Genomic DNA, 26,319 nt, shown 5'->3' on the forward strand with positions numbered 1-26,319 from the left:
CCTAATCTGCCTGAAGCTGTTTTCTTCCACTGTTTTGCTTCATTTCTACACCACACTTTGTACACAACCACCACGTCCAGGTGGAACTTTTAGGGTGGCTGTGATGGGGACAAGCGGCTGAGCCCGTGCCCAATTTATTGCACTGGGCAGCAGACTAGCTCAAGAAGTTTTGCCGCCCAAAGCGTCGGCACGACGGCAATCTGAGAGGAGCAACCCAGGCTCCTCACATCATCATCCTAGACTGTGTGGTCTTAGCATTCATTGACATTGCCAAGGATTCCAGGGTGTGCCCTCCCAGTTTGCGGGACATCTCTAAAAATGCTGCCACCCCAAGTGGCTGAATACATTGTTGAGTTAGGCCTGACCTCAAGGAACACGTCCATGTCCAGTCAGGTCCCAACACACTGAAAAACAGGCCACAGGTGGAAAGCCACCGGGGTGGTTGGCCTTCCATGACTGCCACCATTCCTAGCCTGGGGCCATGCTGGGTGGGCTTGATGGGAGTTGGAGTCCAGTAATATCTGGAGCTGAGGCTCCAGTACTTTGGCCACCTCATGAGAAGAGAAGACTCCCTGGAAAAGACCCCAATATAGGGAAAGATGGAGGGCACAAGGAGAAGGGGACGACAGAGGACGAGATGGTGGGACAGTGTTCTCGAAGCTACCAGCATGAGTTTGACCAAACTGTGGGAGGCAGTGGAAGACAGGAGTGCCTGGCGTGCTCTGGTCCAGGGGGTCACCAAGAGTCAGACATGACTAAACAACTAAACAACAATATCTGGAGGGCCACAGGTTCCCCACCCCCTAACGTAGGGGGAGCCCTTGTCGGGAGGAGAATCAGAGATCTCACACTCAAAGAAACCAAGCACAATATTTGCGGGAGACAGGCAGTGGCATCATCAAACAGGAATCCCTTTCCCTGAACCAGCCCACCCAAAGTTGGAAAAACAGTTTAATAAAGCATCCCTACTTAGGGAAGCTTTTAATGTTTAATAGGTTATTGTATTTTAGTGTTTTGTTGGAAGCCGCCCAGAGTGGCTAGGGAAACCCAGCCAGATGGGCAGGGTATAAATAATAAATTATTATTATTATTATTATTATTATTATTATTATTATTATTATTCAGCCCCCAACTATTTGCAAAAACTTGCACAATGTTTCGCGCAGAAGGGACATTCCACGGGACCCAGTTCCTGACACCTCTTGGGATCCACTTCCTGACACTTGATAACCACACATGGCTTTTCGTTCTTCAGTGGAAAGGGCAAATCATTTTTCTTCCTGCTGACAGTCAGTTTGTCCACTATTGTAGTAAAGGGAGGGGGGTCTCTTCACAGTAGGGATGGGAGAACATTTGACTGTACACACAGCCAGGTACCCCTGAATAGAGGCCCCTTGGAGATGAATTGGCTCCCTGCTTGGCTAAAGCTTTGTCCCCCTGTGCCCGCCCCCAGGAGCAGAGCTCCCTGAACTAACAGAGGAAAGTGTTAATGGGGAAACCATAAGGCAGGCAAGTGAGAAAGGCGCTGACCTACCAGCCCTGGGGCAGCTGTTTACAAGCAGCTGTCAACACATGGCTGAGAAATGAGTGTGTCCACTCAGGGTGTGGGTCATGGCTGGCAAGGCTTTGAGATGGGCATGCCTGGAGTCAGGAAGGTGGCGCTCCCAGGAAAGGAATGTTTTTAAAAAATAAAAAATATAGTCACTGGTTTAGTAAAAGCATTTCTCCCCCAGTGATTGGGTTTCGATATAGCATCACATTCTGGTAAAAAGGGGGGGGGGGCAATCACCACCCTCTCTCCATCAGATAGAATTAGAGCAATCAAAAATGACACCTGGTTGAGTTCCATTTAGCATCAAGGAAGGACACGTCTAACCTGCAAAAACCACGCCTAGATAGAGCCAAAGATCCAAATACAGTGGTACCTCGGGTTACAAACGCTTCAGGTTACAGACGCTTCAGGTTACAGACTCTGCTAACCCAGAAATAGTACCTCGGGTTAAGAACTTTGCTTCAGGATGAGAACCAAAATCGTGCAGCAGCGGCGCAGCAGCAGGAGACCCCATTAGTGGTGCCTCAGGTTAAGAACAGTTTCAGGTTAAGAATGGACCTCCAGAACAAATTAAGTTCTTAACCCGAAGTACCACTGTACCAGGAAGCAAGCCAGAGTCTGGCCTGCCGTGCCTTCTGAACCCAGGCTCCTGTACAGATTGGATGTGCCACTGGGCCACGGTGAGGCCTTGCGCATTTAGCCACATCTGCCTAACAAGGAATGGTGCACTGCAAATGTGCTAAGGGCACTCAAAATAACAAAGATTGATAATAATAATAATAATAATAATAATAATAATAATAATAATAATACATTATTTTTTAAAATTGTATCTTGCCTTTCTTCCATCATGGAAACTGAAGCAGAGTCCATGTGGTTCTGGGACAGTTTCCACTCCAGGCAATGCCAAGACCCAGGGCTGCTTAGCTTCAAAGTGACTTTAGCCGCAGGTGACTTCAGATCATGCTCAATGGTGCACACTAAGTGCCTAGCATTTCAAAACAATGTTTTGTGTAAATGAAGAGGAGCAGCCTGAACAGCTTCAGTTAGCAACACTCATTACTGGGCATGAACTCTTCTTTGGCGATCCCTTGTAGCCGAGTAAGATTGTCTTCCATAAACACGGTTTTAAAAGTGAGTCCCTAAGTGACTGTGGAGGCCAATTCTGGACCCACACGTCCTTCCACAGTGGGGACATTGGTTTCCAGGCAGGAGTTGATCCCGGTGTGGGTTTGCCAAGCGTGCCTTCCTCTTAGCACGTTTCTCCCTTGTGTCCTGAGTTCGAGTGTCTTCAAAGCCCAGGACACCTTTGGTAAAGGCTGTTCTCCAGCTGGAGCACTTGCAGGCCAGTGTTTCCCAGTTGTCGGTGTTTATACTACATTTTTTTAGATTTGCCTTCAGAGAGTCTTTAAACCTCTTTTGTTGACCACCAGAATTACACTTTCCATTCATAAGTTCGGAATAGAATAGTTGCTTTGGAAGACGATCATCAGGCATCCGCACAACATGACCAGTCCAACGAAGTTGATGTTGAAGAATCATTGCTTCAACATTGCTTCATCCATCTAACACAACAGCTGCTGCTTCCTCAAACACAAAGCATCTTACACGTGCACACCTTTGAAGATGGCATAAACAGAACTGCATTGTTCAAAAATTTAATGGAAAATATACACTAAAACATTACCATTGGTTCAGCTATTCTGTAAGGACCTAAGAACAGCCTGCTGGATGAAGCCAATGGCCTGTCTAGTCCAGCCTCCTGTTCTCAGTGGCCAACCCAAAAAGGGGCATCTCCTTGCCCTACATACAGGTTGTGGGGCTTGATCCAGGCCTTTTGCACGCAAAGGAGGTGTTCTCTATCAATGACCCACCACAGCCCTTCCCCACAAATGGCTCAGCAACTCCTTAGTGCTTGATTTCTAAAATAAGATGAGCTGGGTTCAAACAAGCCTGGATACTTGATCTGCAAAACTAGGAGCTGCTGCCCTAATCCCAAATATGCTGGGGTTAGCTGCAAATACTCAGTATTGCGAAAAACGTGCTCAGTACACACTGAAAGGATGAGTTGCACATTTATCGCTTGATGCTGCAATGAGCCAAACTTTCGAATCAGTCAAGACAAACTAGAAGATACCCAAATGCCCTGGTTAACACAACACCAACTACATGCCCTCTTAAACAACCCAACAGTAAAATCAGCAGCAACTAGGCCCCTGACAACCTTTGAAAACCTCCTCCTAACAACAAAGGGAAACGGTAAAGGGACGGTATCCCCAATATACAAAATACTACTCCAAAATCCCGCAAATCCCCTAGATGCAATCAAAAAACAATGGGAGAATGACATAGGCTATGAGATTAACCCCACTCAATGGACCAGAATGTGGTCTAAACCCCCCTTTAAATCCATATCAACGAAAAGAAAAGAACTCACACTGAAACTCACCTACAGGTGGTACCTAACACCAAGGAAACTAGCGCTAATACACCCAGGAACCTCACCAAAATGCTGGAGAGGGTGCACCTCCACAGGCACATACCTCCACATGTGGTGGGAGTGTCCCAAAATCCAACTATTCTGGACAACAGCCATACAAGAAATATGTAAAATAACTAAGCAAGTAATAGACATCACCCCAGAATTGGCCCTACTAAACATCTTCCAAGACCACAATGCCCATTTACACCACAAAGAACTCATAACCCGCCTACTTTCAGCAGCCAGAAACACCATAACTAGACACTGGAGAGACCTGTCAGGAGTAAGCATGGACCAATGGTACCAAATAGTATGGGAAACAGCCCTACTAGAAAAATTAACTAATAAACTGAAACTGACACGTGGACAAACAGAAGAAGACGCATTCACCCCGGTATGGCTCCCCTTTATCACATACACAGCCCAACAGGACAATGACAATAATCCACCAACAGCATACAAATCAATATGGCTAACCTGATCCAAAACACCCACCCACCTCACTCACACACGAAAACAAAGACCACCACAGCCAATCACAAGCAAACAATCACACCCTAGGCCAACCCCAACCTCTCTCACCACCAAAGGAACACAAGTGAACAACACAAGCAACGCTGACCCCAAACTCTACATACTTTAAACATAATAGAAACACCGCCACCCGACCCCACCCCCATCCATCTTCCCTCTCTCCACCCCCCCTTTCTTTTTTCTTTCTTTTTTTCTTCTCCCCCTAATGCCTCAACAAATGAAACGGATTTGTAAAAATGTTACATGGGGAGAGAAAAAATACGAGGCATTACACTTACTTCTGTAAAACAAGAAAATCCTTAATAATAATAATAAAAACTTTTGAATCAGTCAAGCACAGGACATTTCGGTGGAGTCAGTTCGCAAGTACAGCTTCAACTCAGCAAGCAACCTGCCTGCATGTGTGAGTCAGATCTCAGGGGAACATTTCTACCACTTTCGATTTTCCAGAACTGAACCATACCTCAAGTTAAGTAAGTCTGATTTCTGACAATGTTACCAAGGGCCCATCTTAATAAAGCTGATTTGTTTAATAAATCTGCATTCCCGTGGCCGGTCTTAATAGACACACACTTTGCATTCACCCAGAGAGACCCGGCAGATCATTCCAGCAGTGCCCCCCAGTGTCTCAACAATGAATCAAGTCATTCTATCATGTAGTTCCAAACTGAGCACAATTCTGTTCCCCGATAGATATAAATTGCTGCTTTCGATTCACTACTCTCCCTAATATCCCTTGATGTCAGCCCTGTTTAGGGAAGTTTTTAATGTTTGAAGTTTTATTCTGTTTTTAGTCCTCTGTTGGGAGCCGCCCAGAGTGGGGAAACCCAGCCAGATGGGCGGGGTATAAATAATAAAAATGATGATGATGTCCAGGCTTAGAAAGCCTATCTAGCTACATTTCAACAAAGCAAGACTACCATCAACCTGCTTCTAAAAACAGCAAGTTTCTAGATTTTATTGTTGCATGATAGGGGGGAAAGTATAGGCAGGTCTGTACAAAGAAGCCCAGAACAGAGAAGGTGGTCAAAACTGAAGCGGCATTCAAATATCCTGAAGAAGCTCCCGTGCCAGTGTCAATCCCTGTGGACTTGCAGATGTTGCTGGACTACAAATCCCATCATCCCTGTCCATTGACCAGGCTGAAGGAAGCCAAGGTCCAACAACACGTGGGCCCCCCCCCCCATTCCTAATCTGTTAGCTTTCTCTTGAGACCAAACTAGCCAGCAAACCTCAAGTGGCGAGACGGGAGGTTTAGTCATTTAGTCGTGTCCGCCTCTTTGTGACCCCCTGGACCAGAGCACGCCAGGCACTCCTGTCTTCCACTGCCTCCCGCAGTTTGGTCAGACTCATGTTTGTAGCTTCGAGAACACTGTCCCACCATCTCGTCCTCTGTCGCCCCCTTCTCCTTGTGCCCTCCATCTTTCCCAACATCAGGGTCTTTTCCAGGGAGTCTTCTCTTCTCCTGAGGAGACCAAAGTCTTGGAGCCTCAGCTTCAGGATCTGTCCTTCCAGTGAGCACTCAGGGCTGATATCCTTCAGAATGGAGAGGTCTGATCTTCTTGCAGTCCATGGGACTCTCAAGAGTCTCCTCCAGCACCAGAATTCAAAAGCATCAATTCTTTGGCGATCAGCCTTCTTTATGGTCCAGCTCTCACTTCCATACATCACTACTGGGAAAACCAGAGCTTTTACTATACAGACCTTTGTTGGCAAGGTGATGTCTCTGCTTTTTAAGATGCTGTCTAGGTTTGTCATTGCTTTCCTCCCAAGAAGCAGGCATCTTTTAATTTTGTGACTGCTGTCACCATCTGCAGTGATCATGGAGCCCAAGAAAGTAAAATCTCTCACTGCCTCCATTTCTTCCCCTTCTATTTGCCAGGAGGTGATGGGACCAGTGGCCATGATCTTCGTTTTTTGATATTGAACTTCAGACCATATTTTGCGCTCTCCTCTTTCACCCTCATTAAAAGGTTCTTTAATTCCTCCTCACTTTCTGCCATCAAGGTACAGAGGGAGGTACAGAGCCTTAATTGTAATTTGTTTCTTAGGAATAATTTGTACAGATTTGCATATCCTTAAAATATTTATATCCCACCTTTTGTGCCAAAGCACTTGAAGGCAACTTACCGAGGGGGTGGGATATCCACATTAAAAAAACAACAACACACTATTAAATCTGCAACATCAGCAAACAATCATCATTTAAAAAAATTAAGACACAGCCAGAAGCAAGAAACTACAAATGCCCTCTGATATAGTCTGTAACCAGAAAGGGGGCAAAGGAACACACACACACACACACACACCCCACTCCTGAAAGGAGCGCCAGAGCCTGGGAGATACGGTGGGAGAGGGCAGTTGGGGTGGGGGCCCCCATGGACAGGCCCCTCCATAGCTGAAACGGAGAAGGGAGTCGGCCCTCCAAGTAAACTAAGGACTTTATAAAGGCCAAAACTGGAGCCCTTAAACCAATTGGAAACCTACAAAATGTTTCAGGATTCGGATCATAAGCCCTTCTGGCAACAGCGCCAAGTCGCATTTTCTAACAACAGCGGTTTCCCAAAATCTTGAAAGGGGGCACTATAATTACCAAGGGTTGAGGTCTCTCCCCACCTCCCCAATATTCTGCTGAAGAAGAGACCTTTGTAACTCAAAGACTTGCATGCAAGTTCTTCATCTGCAATCCCTCATAGCCGAGTAAGATTGTCTTCCATAAACACAGTTTTAACAGTGAGTCTGTAAGTGACTGTGGAGGCCAATTCTGGATCCTCACGTCCTTCCACAGTGAGGACATTGGTTCCCGGGTGGGAGATGATCACTGTGTGGATTTGCCAAGCGTGCCTTCCTCTTAGCATGTTTCTCCCTTGCGTCCTGAGTTTGAGTGTCTTCAAAGCCCACGACACCTTTGGTCAAGGCTGTTCTCCAACTGGAGCGCTCGCAGGCCAGTGTTTCCCAATTGCTGGTGTTTATACTACATTTTTTTAGATTTGCCTTCAGAGCTTCTTTAAACCTCTTTTGCTGACCACCAGCATTACGCTTTCCATTCATAAGTTCAGAATAGAGTAGTTGCTTTGGAAGACAATAATCAGGTATCCGCAAAACATGACCAGTCCAACAAAGTTGATGTTGAAGAATCATTGCTTCAATATTGCTTCATCCATCTAACACAACAGCTGCTGCTTCCTCAAACACAAAGTGTCTTATGCGTGCACACCTTTGAAGATGGCATAAACAGAACTGCATTGTTCAAAAAGTTAAAGGAAAATATATACTAAAACATACAATTGGTCCAGCTATTCTGTAAGAACCGATCATCAGGCATTCTGTAAGACAATCATCAGGCATCCACACCACATGACCAGTCCAATGAAGTTAGTGTTGAAGAATCACCGCTTTGACACTGGTGATCTCCTTGATAAAGAGTTTTGTGAGTTTTGTGAAACCCTAAAGTCTGCATTTGCCTACAACACTGGTGATCTTTGCTTCTTCCAGTACACTGGTATTAGTTTGCCCGTCTTCCCAAGTGAGGTGTACAATTTTTTGGAGATACCATTGATGGAATCTTTCAATGTTTCCCAAGCATACAGTAAGGTTGGTAGTACACTAACTTTGTAAGCAAGCATTCTGGTTTCCCTGCCAATGTCCCGGTCCTCAAACACTCTGCACTTCAGTCGGGAGAAAGCCGCACTCGCAGAGCTCAGGCGATGCTGTATTTCGGCATACAACTTATAGCAGCCACTTAGCATTGCCTGCCTCTCTCTTCTCCCTGCCTTTCCACCTTAAAACAACTCTTCCCGGCCCTTCCCAAGTCCCTCCTCCCCTTGCAGTGGATTAGCTGTCTGGCTTTGATAACAGCTGCTGGGAGTGTGTGCGTGTGTGTGACTCTCTGCTGAAGTTGGTAGGTGTCCCGATATTAATATAGATGCACACACAGAGAGAGGCACGCCCTGTAAACAGCTTTGCCTGCCGTGGGGGAGATTCAGAAGTGCTTCAAGATGGGCGGCCAAACTTCTCAGCTCTTCACCGTCCCTGAGCAGCAGGAGATCATGAAAGAAACTGGCTGTACGGGAAAACTTTATGAGAGAGAACGGTTTGCTTTCCTTCTTTCCATGAATAGAGGGGGGAAATGGGGGAGGAGGGAGTTAGCAACAGGGCTCAGAATTGTTTTAAACCCCTCTCCCCAAAATGAGACGCCCACCTGCCTTGCGGCGCATTTGCTCTCCTCTTTGCCAACCCCACAGACCAGCCTTAGATCTCTGGAGCTGTCCCAGGATGAGACTTGGCTTTGCTGGGAAGAGAGAAGTCCCGGCTGCTCCAGACTTTACACAAGGGGTGGGAATCGTGGCCAGTGGGTTTGGGAAAGATCCAGCACTTGTGGAGAAGAGCCTGGTGACCAGAGAGGATCAGAATCGGGACTTCATAGCTGAAGCACTGCTCAGTTTGGGAGCTGGGAGGAAAGGGGTGTTGGGACTCCAGAGATCCAGATCAAAGCACAGGGCAGGGAGCAATTTAAGAGGAGGTGAAAGGGGGGCAGCAGCTGTGGCTCTCTGCAGCTGCCATGATGCCAACGCACCCCTCTCACCTTGAGCCAGAGAGGGAACAGGCACTGGGAGAAGAGGCTAATCCGGATTTTCGGGTTCCAGCGTTCTGGGCCTGTCCCATTCCAGCCTCACCCCAGCGGGGGCCACCCGCCTCCTGTCCCCAGCTCAGGGCCCAGAGCAGAGGTGAGGCAACTAACGGAGATCAGAGACCCACAAAGTCTGTTCCCAGCCAAGGAAATGGGAGTAAACGACAGCGCATCAGCTAGTATTGTGTGAGTGCAGAACTTCTGGATAATTTGCAGCTGGGGAAGAAATGTTTTTTTTACTTGTTCTGATGAGTCAGCCAAAAGCAGAGACTTGGGACACGGGAATCTTTCATCTGGGACGTGGGGTGCGGTTAGTTTGGGAGAGATCATCATGCTCCTGGGATGGAATGTGATCCTCCCCCCTGCCCCTTTGAAGAATTATTTTACCAAGTTTTGGGTGAAAAATGAACTGTTGCTTTTTAGCTTGGCACGGTGCCCCACCAAAGCCTTGCATCTTATCTGGCAGCGGGCTCCCTATTGTTTGCGAAATCTCCAGAGGAGGAAAGGGAGGGGAGAGGGCTGACTTTGAGATTTCCGTCCTGTTCCCCACTTCAACAAGTGGGGGGGGGTATTCAATTCCCTCAGCAGGGGGCAGAAGGTTTGGACGTGTGTGCTTTAAACCCAGTGTTGTCACCAACTTCTTTTATTATGCTGGGCTTGTCCCTTTTCCCTGGAGAGAAGATGCAGCACATTTCAAAGCAACAAGTGCTGCGCCAGGAATAATAGTCACAGGGGCACCCTCCATTTCCCATCTGCCCCAGTTAGCATGGATAATGGGAGGCTGGTGGTGGGGGGGAAAGACACCAGACTGACAACCTTTGCTCTATACCTTTTCCCATTTCATCTGGTACTTGGAATTTTAGTTGCTGCTAAAATTCATTTATAGGGTGCCGCTGCAGTCTAAACCACTGAGCCCCTTGGGTTTGCCGATCAGAAGGTCGGCGGTTCGAATCCCCGCGACGGGGTGAGCTCCCGTTGCTCGGTCCCTGCTCCTGCCAACCTAGCAGTTCGAAAGCACACCAGTGCAAGTAGATAAATAGGTACTGCTCCGGCGGGAAGGTAAACAGCGTTTCTGTGCGCTGCTCTGGTTTTGCCAGAAGCAGCTTAGTCCAGCAAACCAGACAAAGCTGATCACCAGCCCTCCCTCAGGCCTGCGACCTTCTTTTCCCCAGCAACCACGCTGCATGGTCCCCACGTGGACCAGGAGACGGCCCTGAATCTGGACAGTCTGTTCCCATTTCCTTGCAGTGCAGGCGTGCTCAAGCCTGCTCTCCAAGTTTCAAACAGTTCGCCTTTAGTTTCAGGGGAATGTTAATTGCATCTGGCTTCTTCCTTTTTTTAAAAAATACATTCGTTTCAAGGTCATTATACCTGCTGCTCATGGTACTTTCTTGGCTAATCATTAAACCTCTCCTTTCCTCTTGCACCCAGTCTCGGAAGCTAGTGTTGTGCGCCTTTACCAGCGCTTCCAGGCCTTGGACAAGGATGAAAAGGGCTTCCTCAGGTAAGGAAGAGGGAAGGGAAGGGAAGAGGATGCCAATCTGAGAACAAGGAAGGAACTCAGACATTGCCCCACAACCACCACCCCACTGACCTTTACACAGCAGAGATTCAGACAGCTGAGTTGAGATCTGTGCTTTTCCTAACCTGCCATGTTCTATTCTACTTGTGGACATGATATAGCCATGGGAACAGGGAGGACACAATTCACATGAGAAGTTTTTTTGTTCTTAAATTAAAAATAAAGAAATATGAACTCTTCTTCAAGCGCTATTACTCCATTTTCTTCTTCCAAGACTGGTAAAAGGTTTTAAAGTTTGATTCAAGAGCAGTCAATAAATACAGAACTAAATACATCAGAGCAAACTGGCAAAAAAAGAATGACACATTAAAGGTAAGCGGAGCGGCAATAGGTTCACCTGCCCAATGTGACAGAGCACAAGTCAGAAACATACTGCTCTAGAATTCTGTGATTCCAAGAGTCAGCAGAGTAGAATTAAGAACAATTCACACCTGCAGAGAACAGCAGTTCTGCTCTGTTCTGGGGGTCTTATTAAGTTAGTTTTTCTGCAGGCAGAAGACCCGCAAGAGGGGGAAATGCAGAAAACGCAGCGGAGACAGGGATTTTCATAACAATGTCAGGCTGATGCCCCATAAAAAGTTAGTAAACGCAGCAAGGATGTCCCAGAGTAAATGCCTACAGAAGCCCCTTAGCCACTGCTTTTGACCACCAAATTCCTGCTCATTTGTCAACACCTGGTGTATTTCAGTTTTACAGTGCTTCATCCAGCTGACATAGGATGTTAGGGTGCCCTGGCAGAAACAACTACGTTATCACCACAGATTTCTGCACAACATCTGGGTGACAGATTTTGGGATGCAGCAGTTGAGCACGGCCCCTGAGCTCCCAGTACGTTTAGCAGGCTGGTCTCTGCTACGAACAGCAGTGCAGAAACTTTTATGGTTGTCCACTTCTCAAGTACTTAGGAGGACTGTAGCAGGAAGAGAGGCAATGTGGATTCAAAATATTCGCTGCCCCCAGCAATTATTGCAGGAATCATCAAAAACAAGGAAAATTGCAGAAGAAGCTAAAGCAGCTGCAGAGGCCACAGAAGAAAAAATACCACCGATTAACAGGCAACTTGAGGACTATAGAACAAGATTTTCCATGCTTGAATTAAAAGATAAACAAACGAATCTCAGGATCAGATCCTTGCCAGAAATTGAAAAAGAAGGTCTTAAGGAATTTCTTGCACAGGAATTTGCAGATTTCTGGAAACTGGATCTGGATAAAGAAGAAATCAAAATAGTAAGTGCTTTCCGACTGGGTAAAACAAGCAGGAGAATCAAGACAAGAGACTGTTTGGTCACCTTTGGATCTAAAGAGGAGAGAGATAAAATTTTGGGACTACATTTCCAAAGGCCTTTGGAAGTTGGTGAATCAAGAGTGGAATTGTTCAGGGACATCCCCAAACATCTCTTAGACCTCAGATCTAGCTACAGAGACTTGGTCACACAGCTGAGAAAGAACAACATCATCTTTAGGTGGGAGTTCCCTGAAGGGCTTTCGTTTAGTATAAAAGGAAGGAAAATAAAAATAAAATCAGTGGAAGATAAAGACAGATTTTTAAAGGACTACGAGGAGGACTTACAGAAGGAATTCTTTAAAGACCAAGACCCGTCCGATACACAAGAGAGAAAAAGGAGAGATATAGCTAAAGCAATCTTGGATTTGGACAAGACGACACCACCGGGACCAGAAGAGAAAGAAGACACATTGGGAGCTTCTGGAGGAATATAGCAGACCAATTTCAAGATGTCTCTGCAACTATTAAGCTGGAACTGCAACGGTCTAAACGTGGTTTCTAAGAGAAAATCAATTTTTCACATTTTAAAAAAAGAACAATTGGACTTGATTTGTTTACAGGAAACACATGTAACTAGGCTCCATAGAAAAATTCTAATTAATAAAAGACTAGGTCAAGAGTTTATTTCATCGGACAAAGTTAAAAAAAGAGGAGTGGTGGTATATGCAAAAGAGAGCCTAGCACCAAAATTAATTTTTAAAGATGAACAAGGAAGATATTTGGCAATTGAAATTCAACACCATGGACAGAAATATCTGATTGTTGGCGTATACGCACCGAACGAAGGAAAATCGGAATTTTTCAAAAAGCTACATGAGACATTGATGGACTATCTGGAGTACAATGTGATCTTGATGGGAGATATGAATGGAGTTGTTTCTACAAATATGGACAAGGCACAACGGCAGGTAGTCACCAAAGATGGGAGACTACCGAAAACCTTTTTTGAACTGACTGATAACCTGGACTTGGTGGATATCTGGAGAACCAAAAATCCTTTAGAAAGAGAAGGAACCTTCTTTTCTGAAGCCAAAAAGACATGGACAAGAATTGACCAAATCTGGATCACAAGAGGACTGGCACCAAAGACAAAAAAAGTAGAAATCTGCCCAAAGACTTACTCCGACCACAATGCTGTAAAGATGGTAATGAACTTACAACCAACTGGTTCTTTCAGATGGAGGATGAATGACTCTCTGTTTAGAGATGAGGAAATAACCAAGAAGGCCCAGAAAACTCTGAAAGACTATTTTGAGATAAATTTAAACACTACGGTGGAAAAAAGAACTGTATGGGACGCAAGTAAAGCTGTTATGAGAGGATTTTTGATACAACAGAACGCACTCAAGAAGAGATTACAACAGGAAAAAAGAGAAAAGATATTGGAAAAGATTAAGGAAGGTGAAAAAAGACTGAGATCAAATCCAAAATCACAACAAATCTTGAGAGAGATAAAGTTATATCAAGTACAATACATGCAAATGATAAATCAAGAGATTGAATGGAAGGTCAGACAAATGAGACAAAGAACTTTCGAATCAGCAAACAAATGTGGAAAGTTATTGGCATGGCAAATAAAGAAGAGACAGAAAATGAATACAATAACAAATTTAGAAGAGGAAGGAAGAATTATTCAGAACCCAGTGGAAATTAGGAGTGCCTTTCAAAGATACTTTAAACAGCTTTATTCACAACAACCACAGAAGGAAGCAGATATGGAGGAATTCTTGAAAGAAAATGGGCTACCGGAAATATCTCAAGAAAGTAAATTTAAATTGAGCTGCAGGATAACAGAACAAGAGGTAGAGAGCGCCATCCAAAATATGAAACTTGGCAAGTCCCCAGGACCTGATGGGTTGACGGCAAGATATTATAAATCAATGAAAGACTGGCTAATTCAACCCTTGAAGGATATATGTAATGACATATTACAGGGGAAAAGGACACCAGAAACGTGGAAAGAAGCTTTTGTGACTCTCATACCAAAGACAGAATCGGAAAAACACCAACTTAAGAACTATCGGCCTATATCATTACTTAATGTGGATTATAAAATTTTTGCTGACATTTTGGCTAGAAGATTAAAGAGGGTTTTAGCGGAGGAGATTCACAAGGACCAAGCAGGCTTTCTCCCAGGAAGGCACCTATCTGATAATGTAAGGAATATAATTGACATTTTGGAACTTTTACAGGAAAGAATAAACACAAAAGCAGCTTTAGTATTTGTGGACGCGGAGAAAGCCTTTGATAACATTTCTTGGGGTTTTATGAAAAAGAATCTCCATAGTATGGGGGTAGGCCAAGAGTTTGAAAATGGTATAGGTGCAATCTATTCTGAACAAAAAGCAAAATTAATTGTTAACAATGTTTTGACTGAAGAATTCAGAATAGAAAAAGGAACACGACAAGGTTGTCCTATTTCCCCTCTGCTTTTTATATCGGTCCTGGAGGTGTTGCTGAATATGATTAGAAAGGACCAGATGGTAAGAGGGATACAGGTCGGAGTTAAACAATTTAAATTAAGAGCATTTGCAGATGACTTGGTTTTGACATTGCAGGAGCCAGAGTCCAGTGTGAAGAGGGTTTTAGAACTGATGCAAGAGTTTGGTCGATTAGCAGGTTTTAAACTCAACAAAACAAAAACTAAGGTTTTGACAAAGAATCTAACAGAAAAAGAGAAAGAAAGGTTTCAGAATGAGACAGGTTTGACAGTGGTGAAAAAAGTGAAATATCTGGGAATTATTATGACCTCAAAAAATGGGAACTTATATAAGGATAACTACGAAAAATGTTGGATGGAGATAAAAAAAGATCTAGATATATGGTCTAATCTAAAACTCTCACTGTTAGGTCGTATTGCTGTGATAAAGATGAATGTATTGCCAAAAATGTTATTTTTGTTCCAGACACTGCAGATTATTGATAAAATGGACTGTTTCAAGAAGTGGCAGAAAGATATATCCAGATTTGTCTGGCAGGGCAAAAAGCCAAGAATAAAATTTAAAATATTAACAGATGCAAAGGAAAGAGGAGGCTTTGCCCTGCCAGACTTGAAACTTTACTATGAAGCAGCAGCTTTTTGCTGGCTGAAAGAATGGCTACTTCTCGAAAATACAGATATACTGGACTTAGAAGGATTCAATAATGCGTTTGGGTGGCATGCTTACTTATGGTATGACAAGGTTAAAGTTCACAGAATGTTTAAGATTCACATTGTCAGGAAAGCATTGTTTAATGTATGGATTAGATATAAGGATTTCTTTGAAAACAAGACTCCAAGGTGGTTATCTCCGATGGAAGCAAAAGCAGTCAAAAAACTCAATATGGAGGCCAATTGGCCAAAATATTGGGAGATACTAGAACAAGATGGAGATAAATTGAAACTGCAGAGTTTTGACAAATTAAAAAGTAAAGTCCGTGATTGGCTCCACTATCATCAGATAATGGAGGCATATAAATTGGATAGAAAAATTGGCTTCCAGGTGGAAAAATCAAAATTGGAAACAGAATTGCTAGAACCCAAAACTAAGGTATTGTCAAGAATGTATAATCTGCTGCTGAAATGGAATACACAGGATGAGGAAGTGAAATCAGTAATGATTAAATGGGCACAAGATGTGGGTCACAACATAATGCTAGTCGACTGGGAACGGTTATGGACCACTGGGCTAAAGTTTACGGCATGTAATGCCCTAAGAGAAAATATTATGAAAATGATATACAGATGGTACATAACACCAGTCAAACTAGCAAAAATTTATCATATGCCCGATAACAAATGTTGGAAATGTAAAGAAACTGAAGGTACCTTTTTTCATCTCTGGTGGACATGCCCAAGGATTAAGACCTTTTGGGAGATGATCTATAATGAACTGAAGAAAATATTTAAATACACATTCCCAAAGAAACCGGAGGCCTTTCTCCTGGGCATGGTCAACCAAGAGGTACGTATGAAAGACAGGATATTTTTTATGTACGCCACAACAGCAGCAAGAATACTTATTGCAAAGTATTGGAAGACACAAGAATTACCCACGCTGGAGGAATGGCAGATGAAAGTCATGGACTATATGGAATCCGCAGAAATGACTGGCAGAATCAGAGACCAGGGTGAAGAGACGGTGGAGGAAGATTGGAAGAAATTTAAAGACTATTTACAGAAACACTACAAGATTAATGAATGTTAAAATAACATCAGATTGAATGTAGAAGGTTATTGGAGTAAAATTTTAAGGATCAGAAGACCCAACATTCTAAGTTCTAAGCATTGAATAAGCTATATTAAGACATTCAAATCAGAAAAGAGGTTAATTATGATAGAGGGAAGGGATTTGTTGTTTAATTGTATGAATTGGAATACAGGGAAGGGAGACTCGGGGAAGTCAGAGAAACAAGTTAATGCAAGATTAATATGAAGATAAGATTGTTTTTATTTCTGTTTTTTGTAGTATGTTATGTTTGTGTAATTCTGTATGTTTTTGGTGTATTGTTTGTTGCTTTGTTTTGCTTTGTTGTCTTTTATGCAAAAACGAATAAAATATTTATTAAAAAAAAACAACAAAATATTCGCTGCCCGGACACTGAGGTCCAGCTCCAAGGGCCTTCTCAGTGGTGGCACCCGCCCTGTGGAACGCCCTCCCACCAGATGTCAAAGAGAACAACTACTACCAGACTTTTAGAAGACACCTGAAGGCAGCCCTGTTTAGGGAAACTTTTAATGTTTAATAGACTATTGTATTTTAATATTCTGTTGGAAGCCGCCCAGAGTGGCTGGGGAAACCCAGCCAGATAGGCGGGGTATAAATAATAAATTATTATCATCATCAGGGACGCGGGTGGCGCTGTGGGTAAAACCTCAGCGCCTAGGACTTGCCGATCGCATGGTCGGCGGTTCAAATCCCCGCAGCGGGGTGCGCTCCCGTCGTTCGGTCCCAGCGCCTGCCAACCTAGCAGTTCGAAAGCACCCCCGGGTGCAAGTAGATAAATAGGGACCGCTTACTAGCGGGAAGATAAATGGCGTTCCGTGTGCTGCGCTGGCTCGCCAGATGCAGCTTGTCACGCTGGCCACGTGACCCGGAAGTGTCTGCGGACAGCGCTGGCTCCCGGCCTATAGAGTGAGATGAGCGCACAACCCTGGAGTCTGGCAAGACTGGCCCGTACCGGCAGGGGTACCTTTACCTTTTATTATCATCATCATCATCATCACTGCAGGCCAGTCAAAGGAGGCGGGTGTGGGGTTAACAATTACACAGACGGCGCCTGAGCCGAACGGAACGAGTCGCCATGTCTCATACAATTTTGCTTGTTCAACCTACCAAACAATTGCACAGACTTTGCACCAGGAAGACAAAGAAACCTTGGGGGTTTTTCTGACTATGACCAGAATTCCTTTTATGTGTTTCCCCCCTGCTCGTTTTGGTCACCAGCCACTTCAGATATTCACTGTGAACAGAAAAGCTGGATGGAATAAAATAAAATAAATGGAAACCTAACATAAGCCCCCTTTGAGTTGTGGGGGTTGGGCTAGATACCCCCAATTCTGTTGCTAAAACTTATACATTTTGTCATAGCTATGTTTTCTCCCTCCGCAGCAAAGATGACTTCGAAGGGATTGGAGAACTAGCAGTGAACCCCATTGGCGACCGGATCATTGATGCCTTCTTCCCAGATGGGTGTGTATGGGTGTGGGTGTGTGGGTGTGGGTGTTGTGTGTAGGGAGGTCTCTGGCCCTGCCCAGTGCCATAAAAAACAGAAACTGCCCTCGCTTGCCCCTTGCCCTCACTTCAGCACCCTGTCCTCTTCTAACAATACAGGGAATCAGACCTTAGTGCACAAGAAAGATTCTAGAGGCAATTCTATGATTCAGGGTTCTGCAACAGCCAAGTGTGCCTGGAGGGCTCTTCCGCTCCCTGCTGCTTCTTGATTCTAGTCTATTATGTTCTTCCATTTGCTCTTGGCGAACATCCACAAGGAAAATCTCCCAGCCCCAATTCCCAAGCCTCATGAAAGGGCTCATCCTGTGCCTGCCTGAGAGCCACACAGAGTTCCTGCGTTGTCGCTGAGACCCAGCCAGGCAGGAGTGGCCTCTTGCAGGCAGTTCCCGCAAAGAGAAATCACAGGACTGCGAGGTGTGAGGCAGACACTGGCCTTGTCCAATGTAATCAAGGCTTGCCTCTTTTGCAGCCCTGATGCAAATGCATAATTAAGAAACACCCTCAGGCTGATCAGGCTTCCTCAAGCAATGGCATGCTAAAGAAAGGAAAGGGAGTACCGTATTTTTCGCTCCATAAGACACACCTAGTTTTTAGAGGAGGAAAACAAGGGGGGGAAATATTCTGAATGAAACAGTGGATGTATGATTTTTGTGGTTCATGCTGTGGCCACAGACATGTCATCTGATGGTGAATTTAGGGTGAGCCAATGCAAAAATCCTGAGGATCCATGTGGGTCTGTGCTTTGTAACCACATTTTTGCGCCATTGCTGCCCCACGAAACAGTGGGTGGGTGATTTTTGGTGCCGGCTGTAGCCCTGGACATGCTATGTGATCTGATGGTGAATTTGGGGTGACCCAATGCAAAAATCCTGAGGATCCATGGGCTTTTACCTCCCCCCTCCCAGGCAGCCTCTGCTAGAGTCCCTTATCTTTCTTCCGATCCCACCGATCAGCTGCTTCCTTTCAACACTCCCTTCCCTCTTGTTTGCCTTAGTGTCTTTACCTTAACTGGAGCAGTTTTTTGCTCCTCCTTTTCTCCTAATTTCTCTCCTCATTGCTTTAGTCTTCCTGTCTCCTCTCCTTGCAAGTTCGCTGTCTTTACCCCCCCCCCCGCAGCCTCCTTTATTGCTAGTGTCCCTTATCTCCCTCCTGATCACTTGCTGATCAGCGGCTTTGTTTCAACACCCACTTTCCAAAAAAAAAAGCATGATCTGCTTTTTGCCCCTGGCCAATTCAGCTCCAGGGACCAAGCATTCGCTCCATAAGACGCACAGACATTTCCCCTTACTTTTTAGGAAGAAAAAGGTGCGTCTTATGGAGCGAAAAATACAATAGCTCAGGAGCACAACATCTGCTTTGCATGCAGAAAGTCTCAGATTCAAACTCTAAGCATCTCCAGTGAAGGCAATGCAGAGCTAGATGGGCCAGCAGATTCCCGTGTTCCTTCCTAGTAGGTTGTTGTTGTTGTTGTTGTTTAGTCGTTCAGTCGTGTCCGACTCTTCGTGACCCCATGGACCAGAGCACGCCAGGCACTTCTGTCTTCCACTGCCACCCGCAGTTTGGTCAGATTCATGTTTGTAGCTTCGAAAACACCGTCTAACCATCTCGTCCTCTGTCGTCCCCTTCTCCTTGTGCCCTCCATCTTTCCCAACATCAGGGTCTTTTCCAGTGAGTCTTCTCTTCTCATGAGGTGGCCAAAGTATTGGAGCCTCAGCTTCACTATCTGTCCTTCCAGTGAGCACTCCGGGCTGATTTCCTTAAGAATGGATGCGTTTGATCTTCTTGCAGTCCATGGGACTCTCAAGAGTCTCCTCCAGCACCATAATTCAAAAGCGTCAATTCTTCGGCGATCAGCCTTCTTTATGGTCCAGCTCTCACTTCCATACATCACTACTGGGAAAACCATAGCTTTTACTATACGGACCTTTGTTGGCAAGGTGATGTCTCTACTTTTTAAAATGCTATCTAGGTTTGCCATTGCTTTCCTCCCAAGAAGCAGGCGTCTCTTAATTTCGTGGCTGCTGTCACCATCTGCAGTGATCATGGAGCCCAAGAAAGTAAAATCTCTCACTGCCTCCATTTCCTCCCCTTCTATTTGCCAGGAGGTGATGGGACCAGTGGCCATGATCTTCGTTTTTTTGATGTTGAGCTTCAGACCATATTTTGTGCTCTCCTCTTTCACCCTCAATAAAAGGTTTTTTAATTCCTCCTCACTTTCTGCCATCAAGGTTGTGTCATCTGCATATCTGAGGTTGTTGATATTTCTTCCAGCAATCTTAATTCCGGCTAGGGATTCATCCAGCCCAGCCTTTCGCATGATGAATTCTGCATATAAGTTAAATAAGCAGGGAGACAAAATACAGCCTTGTCGTACTCCTTTCCCAATTTTGAACCAATCAGTTGTTCCATATCCAGTTCTAACTGTAGCTTCTTGTCCCACATAGAGATTTCTCAGGAGATAGATGAGGTGATCAGGCACTCCCATTTCTTTAAGAACTTGCCATAGTTTGCTGTGATCGACACAGTCAAAGGCTTTTGCATAGTCAATGAAGCAGAAGTAGATGTCTTTCTGGAACTCTCTAGCTTTCTCCATAATCCAGCGCATGTTTGCAATTTGGTCTCTGGTTCCCCTGCCTCTTCTAAATCCAGCTTGCACTTCTGGGAGTTCTCGGTCCACATACTGCTTGAGCCTTCCTTGAAGAATTTTAAGCATAACCTTGCTGGCGTGTGAAATGAGTGCAATTGTGCGGTAGTTGGAGCATTCTTTAGCACTGCCCTTCTTTGGGATTGGGATGTAGACTGACCTTCTCCAATCTTCTGGCCACTGCTGAGTTTTCCAAACTTGCTGGCATATTGAGTGTAGCACCTTAACAGCATCATCTTTTAAAATTTTAAATAGTTCAGCTGGAATACCATCACTTCCACTGGCCTTGTTATTTGCAATGCTTTCTAAGGCCCTTACCTAGTAGGTAAGATTCCACAAAGGGTCTTGTTTCTCCCTAGGAGAGAGACTACGGACTTCCGGACATTCACTCGTGTGCTGGCCCACTTCCGGCCAGTGGAAGGACCCGGAGGCTCGCAGAATGCTAACAGCCGGCTTAGCAAGCTGAAGTGTGAGTGGATATAATGGGTGTCCCAGGGAAAACGACTACAGGAGGGTGCCAAGAAGTACCCCTTGTAGCTGTAAGGGCGAAAAGCTTGGTTGATTTCATTTAAATGAAAACCGAAGCACAGAGTTCTGCAGTCACTGCCAAGTTCCCCACACCTGCAACCTGGGCGCTTAATGTCCACCCTTAAGCTGGACAGATCTGTGGGCCGGCAGCACAACACGGTGTCTCGCCCTAAACCTTCCCCATTGCCAACCTCCCCCCTGTTGTTCTGGTTCCTGTTTAGTTGCTTTTCAGCTCTACGACCAAGACAAGGATGGGAAGATCTCCCGAGCAGAAATATTACAGGTAACTCTTGCAAACAACTGGGGGAAGCTGCAAGGGTGGGGAAGGGATGTGCGTATGGAGAATTAAAACCAGGGAGGGGCAGTGCTTAAAGATGTTACCCAAAGGCAAATATATCCTGCCCCCTAAACCTCAATGGAGGAGGAGAGCTGGCGTCACCCTGACAAAAGGAATCTGCTCTCTACATGCTTAGAAGCACTTTTTAAAATTCACATGTACCAGGCTAGAAACGTCTTGAGCTCAAAGCTAACTGTTGGAAGACTCAGGATGGATAAAAGGAAGAACTTATTCATGCAGCACGTAGTTAAACTGTGGAACTCGCTGCCACTGGAGACAGTGACGGCCACCTACCTGGATGGCTTTAAAAGAGGACAGGACAAATTCACAGACTGCAAGGCTGTCCTTGGCTACTACCAATGATGGCTATCCACTGCCTCCATGGTCAGAGGCTGTAATGCTTCTGAATACCAGTTGCTAGGGGGACACAGGTGGCATTGTGGGTTAAACCACAGGGCCTAGGACTTGCCGATCAGAAGGTCGGCGGTTCGAATCCCCGCGACGGGGTGAGCTCCCGTTGCTCGGTCCCTGCTCCTGCCCACTTAGCAGTTCGAAAGCACTTCAAAGTGCAAGTAGATAAATAGGTACCGCTCCGGCGGGAAGGTAAACGGCGTTTCCGTGCGCTGCTCTGGTTCGCCAGAAGCGGCTTAGTCCTGCTGGCCACATGACCCGGAAAAACTGTCTGCATAGCGGACAAACGCCGGCTCCCTCGGCCTACAGAGTGAGATGAGCACTGCAACCCCAGAGTCGTCCGTGACTGGACCTAACGGTCAGGGGTCCCTTTATCTTTACTTCTAAGTTGCTAGGAATCACAGATGGGGAGAGCTGCTGTTGGGCTTGAATCCTGCTTTCAGGCTTCCCACTGGGCGTCTGGTTGGCCACTCTGAGAACAGGATGCTGCACTAACTGGACACTGACAAACTGGAACGTGTCCAGAGGAGGGCAACCAAAATGGTCAAAGGCCTGGAAACGATGCCTTATGAGGAACGGCTAAGGGAGCTGGGCATGTTTAGCCTGGAGAAGAGGAGGTTAAGGGGGGATATGATAGCCATGTTCAAATATAGAAAAGGATGTCACCTAGAGGAGGGAGAAAGGTTGTTTTCTGCTGCTCCAGAGAAGCAGACACGGAGCAATGGATCCAAACTACAAGAAAGAAGATTCCACCTAAACATTAGGAAGAACTTCCTGACAGTAAGAGCTGTTCGACAGTGGAATTTGCTGCCAAGGAGTGTGGTGGAGTCTCCTTCTTTGGAGGTCTTTAAGCAGAGGCTTGGCAACCATATGTCAGGAGTGCTCTGATGGTGTTTCCTGCTTGGCAGGGGGTTGGACTCGATGGCCCTTGTGGTCTCTTCCAACTCTATGATTCTATGACTATCCAAGCCATTGGCCTGATCCAACAGGCTCTTCTTACACTGCAAAGGTCACAAGTGATTATTGTGCCAGGAACCCCATGAAATGTATGCAAGGACATCGGTGCAGAAGCACGCCCATGTTTGTGCTCCAGCCGTCAGCAGAGCAAAGCTTTAGTCCCTCACCTTGATGAAGGCAGAGGAATAGGGGAAAACAGCGCCCTTAAAAACCCCTCATCTCTCTGGCTACTCCTCTTCCCCAACCCCCAGGTGCTGAGGATGATGATTGGGATCGAGGTGACGGATGAGCAACTCGAGAGCATCACAGACCGAACCATCCAAGAGTCTGATAAGGATGGAGACAACGCCATCTCCTTTGAGGAGTTCGCAAAGGTCTGGGATAGGCCATTCCCAGTTAGTGCCCTCCAGATGTTTCGGCCTCCAACTCCCATCGGCCCCCAGATGGGAGCAGGAGAACAAAACATCTGGAGTGGGACCGGCTTGGGGAAGGCTGGTCTATGCGCTGCAGAGATATGGACCCTGAGGAACATAAGTTTAATTTGCAGTAATTTTTTTTAAAAAGCCAAAGATATCAGACAAGTGGATCTGTGTCTTCAAGGCAGCCATAGCCCAGGTGTGGAGAACCTCAGGCCTGGGGGTTGAATGTATCCCTCCACACCCTTCTATCTGTCCCTCAGGACTCCACCCAAAATACTCCATCCTCTCTCCCCAGGCCACACACACACACACACACACACACACAAACACACGTCCTCTGAACTCTGCTTGCCTGGATGGCAAAGACGGTTGTGGGAATGTGTGCATGTAGAAGCTGTCCCACAGAGGTAATATTTACATTTATTGCCCCACCCAACACATCATGTGATCCCCAGAAGATTGCCCAGAAGGGGGCCGTGACCCTTGGGCTGAAGGCGGGGTAGAAATAAAATTTATTTATTTATTTATTTATTATGATAATGATGATGATGATGATGATGATGGAGGTCCCGCACCCCTACACTAGCCCCTTGCGGACACTCGGCTCCTTAACCCCTGAGTGGTGTTTGGTCCTGGTTTTACCACTCTGTTTGCTTTTTATTAAGAGATTTATAAACTGCTCTTCCTCTAAGACACCAGGGTGGTGAACAGCGATGAGGCACCTTCTCAGAGGCACACACTGAATTATCCTTCAGTCACGTTTTCCAGGACTGGGATTTCGGCCATGAAAAGCAGTTCTAGGTCTGAGAAAGGCTAAAAAACCCCAGTAAAGCATATATATATATATATATATACACACACACAGTGGTAGCTCGCAAGATGAATGCCTCTGAAGACGAAAAACTCGCTAGACGAAAGGGTTTTTCGTTTTCTGAGGTGCTTCGCAAGACGGATTTCCCTAAGGGCTTGCTTCGCTAGACGAAACAGCCCTGCCTCTCCTGTCATGGCGATGGTCACTGCACGCACGCACGCTCGCTTCCCCGCTCCTCCGGCTCCCTCCCACCTTCCCGCTGACGGCTGGCGCCTCGCGCCGCTGCCCACCCCCCTCGCGCGCTCCCCTCAGAGAGCCGTTGCCGCCAGCGCCTCTCTCTCCCTGGAGTCGCGCTCCTGAGCCCCGCCGCCCTCCAGCAGCCGCGTCGCACGGTGGCCACAACGCGCGGGTGAGTCTGAGGTACCGGCTGCGGCAGCTGTCCTGCTTCTCCCCGCCCCTCCCCACCGTTGTCCGTGTTTAAATGCAGTGGTGCTTCGCAAGGCGAAAAAACTCGCATAACGAAAAAACTCGCGGAACGAATTAATTTCGTCTTGCGAGGCACCACTGTGTGTATGTATGTATGTATATATATATATATATATATATATATATGTAACACCAATCTTCTCCACTTTGTTTTGCAGTCTGTGGAAAAGCTGAACATTGAACAGAAGATGAGCCTCCGGATCCTGAAGTGATCCATGAGGGACCAGAGAAACCCCTGACAACTTGGGAAATGAACAAGCCTGGCTCCTGGCAGCAAAGGCTGCAGTTGCAAAAAACGTGTGGGATACTGTCGGATCTCAGCTCTGCTCCTGATGGGCCGCAAAGAAACCAAATTAGAGATCTCCATCTAACAAAGACCCCTCACTGACACCAAGATGGGATCAGGAGCCGCTGAGCAACAGAGGCCTGCCATTCCATCTGCCGTGTCTAAACAGACCTCCATGACAATATTTCAACTAGAAGTGGCTCTACCTTTTCCCCATTTTCTGAGAAGCTGCGCAATCCCTATGCCATGCACTGAAATACACATCAAACCAGATTTTCTTTTTCTTAAGAGGAGGGCGCAGAAAGCAACTCTGGCACCCTCCCCCTTCGTTGCAAGCGAGCCCAAAGTCGTAACCTTGCAGAGAAACCGTGGCGCATCATGCAAAGATTTCAGAATGCAGTTGGGGCCTAAAATGATTACTTCCTTTGGAAAAGCCCCCAATAGCCTGGGGTGGGCATGGGAAAGAGGAGTTCTTACTTTTGCGACCTCCCCTCCTTTTACGAAAAGCTTCGCAAAGGCGGTAGAATTTAATGCTGCCAGACAGCAAACGAACGAGTCAGAATTCATTTCCAGGAGATTTGATTTCAAGGTCTCATCAAAAAGGTAATGCAAACTGGAACTGTGGCACTGGTGTCTGAAAACCTCCTTGGGGGTTATCGTCCCTCGATCGCATTTTCATTCATTAAAAGATACGCAGATTGCATCCACACAAAGCTGGAAGTGGTTTTAAATTATCTGCCCTGTTTTATTTCCATTCTCGCATTCTGCAGCTACGTAGTAAGAATGTCGGAAGCTACCTTCTACCAGGTCAAGGTTCTTCTCTTCTCTGGCTAGCAGCAGCTCTCGGGGAACGGGGGAGGGGGGGGACATGTCTCACGCAGAAAAGGTTCTTTCCCGTCACTTAGTACCCGATGCTTTGGGTTGAAGCAACTCCCCTAGGAGGAAAGGTTTCAGTTTTGGGACTTTTAGAGCCAAAGGAAGAGGTGATGTTACAGAGGTGTATAACATTATGAACAGCACGGCGAATGAGGACAGAAAGAGGTTTTCCCTCCCTCTCTTGTACAGTGGTACCTCTGGTTACAGACACTTCAGGATACAGACTCCACTAACCCAGAAATAGTACCTTGGGTTAAGAACTTTGCTTCAGAACTTCCTGACAGTAAGAGCTGTTCAACAGTGGAATTTGCTGCCAAGGAGTGTGGTGGAGTCTCCTTCTTTGGAGGTCTTTAAGCAGAGGCTTGACAACCATATGTCAGGAGTGCTCTGATGGTGTTTCCTGCTTGGCAGGGGGTTGGACTCGATGGCCCTGGTGGTCTCTTTCAACTCTATGATTCTATGATTCTAGGATGAGAACAAAAATCGCGCAGCAGTGGCGCAGCAGCAGCAGGAGGCCCCATTAGCTAAAGTGGTGCTTCAGGTTAAGAACAGTTTCAGGTTAAGAACGGACCTCCGGAACGAATTTAGTTCTTAATCCGAGGTACCACTGTAATCCTAAAAGCTCGCGGGCATCCATTGCAGCTGAATGTTGGAAGATACGGGACAGAGAAAAGAAAGGATTTCTTTACACAGCAGACAGTTAAACTGCAGCAGGAGGAACAGGTAGCCAACAATCTACATGGCTTTAAGAAAGGATTTGATAATTTCACGGAGAATAAGACTTA

The 26,319-nt window shown here is 45.9% G+C and overlaps 1 protein-coding gene across 1 annotated transcript; it reads left to right on the forward strand.

The window, feature by feature from the left end:
* Window positions 1-8,447: 8,447 nt before the first annotated feature.
* On the forward strand, window positions 8,448-25,371 carry LOC310684742 (calcineurin B homologous protein 2-like). Its single transcript, XM_083456251.1, has 7 exons — window positions 8,448-8,633; window positions 10,630-10,702; window positions 17,657-17,737; window positions 20,783-20,892; window positions 21,173-21,234; window positions 22,908-23,030; window positions 24,531-25,371. The coding sequence occupies exons 1-7, from the start codon at window positions 8,567-8,569 to the stop codon at window positions 24,582-24,584; spliced, it is 570 nt and encodes a 189-aa protein (XP_083312377.1). The 5' UTR covers window positions 8,448-8,566; the 3' UTR covers window positions 24,585-25,371.
* The last annotated feature ends 948 nt before the right edge of the window (window positions 25,372-26,319 follow it).

This window comes from Podarcis tiliguerta (genome assembly GCF_965153285.1).
Source record: "Podarcis tiliguerta genome assembly, chromosome: 8".
Lineage (NCBI taxonomy): Eukaryota > Metazoa > Chordata > Lepidosauria > Squamata > Lacertidae > Podarcis > Podarcis tiliguerta.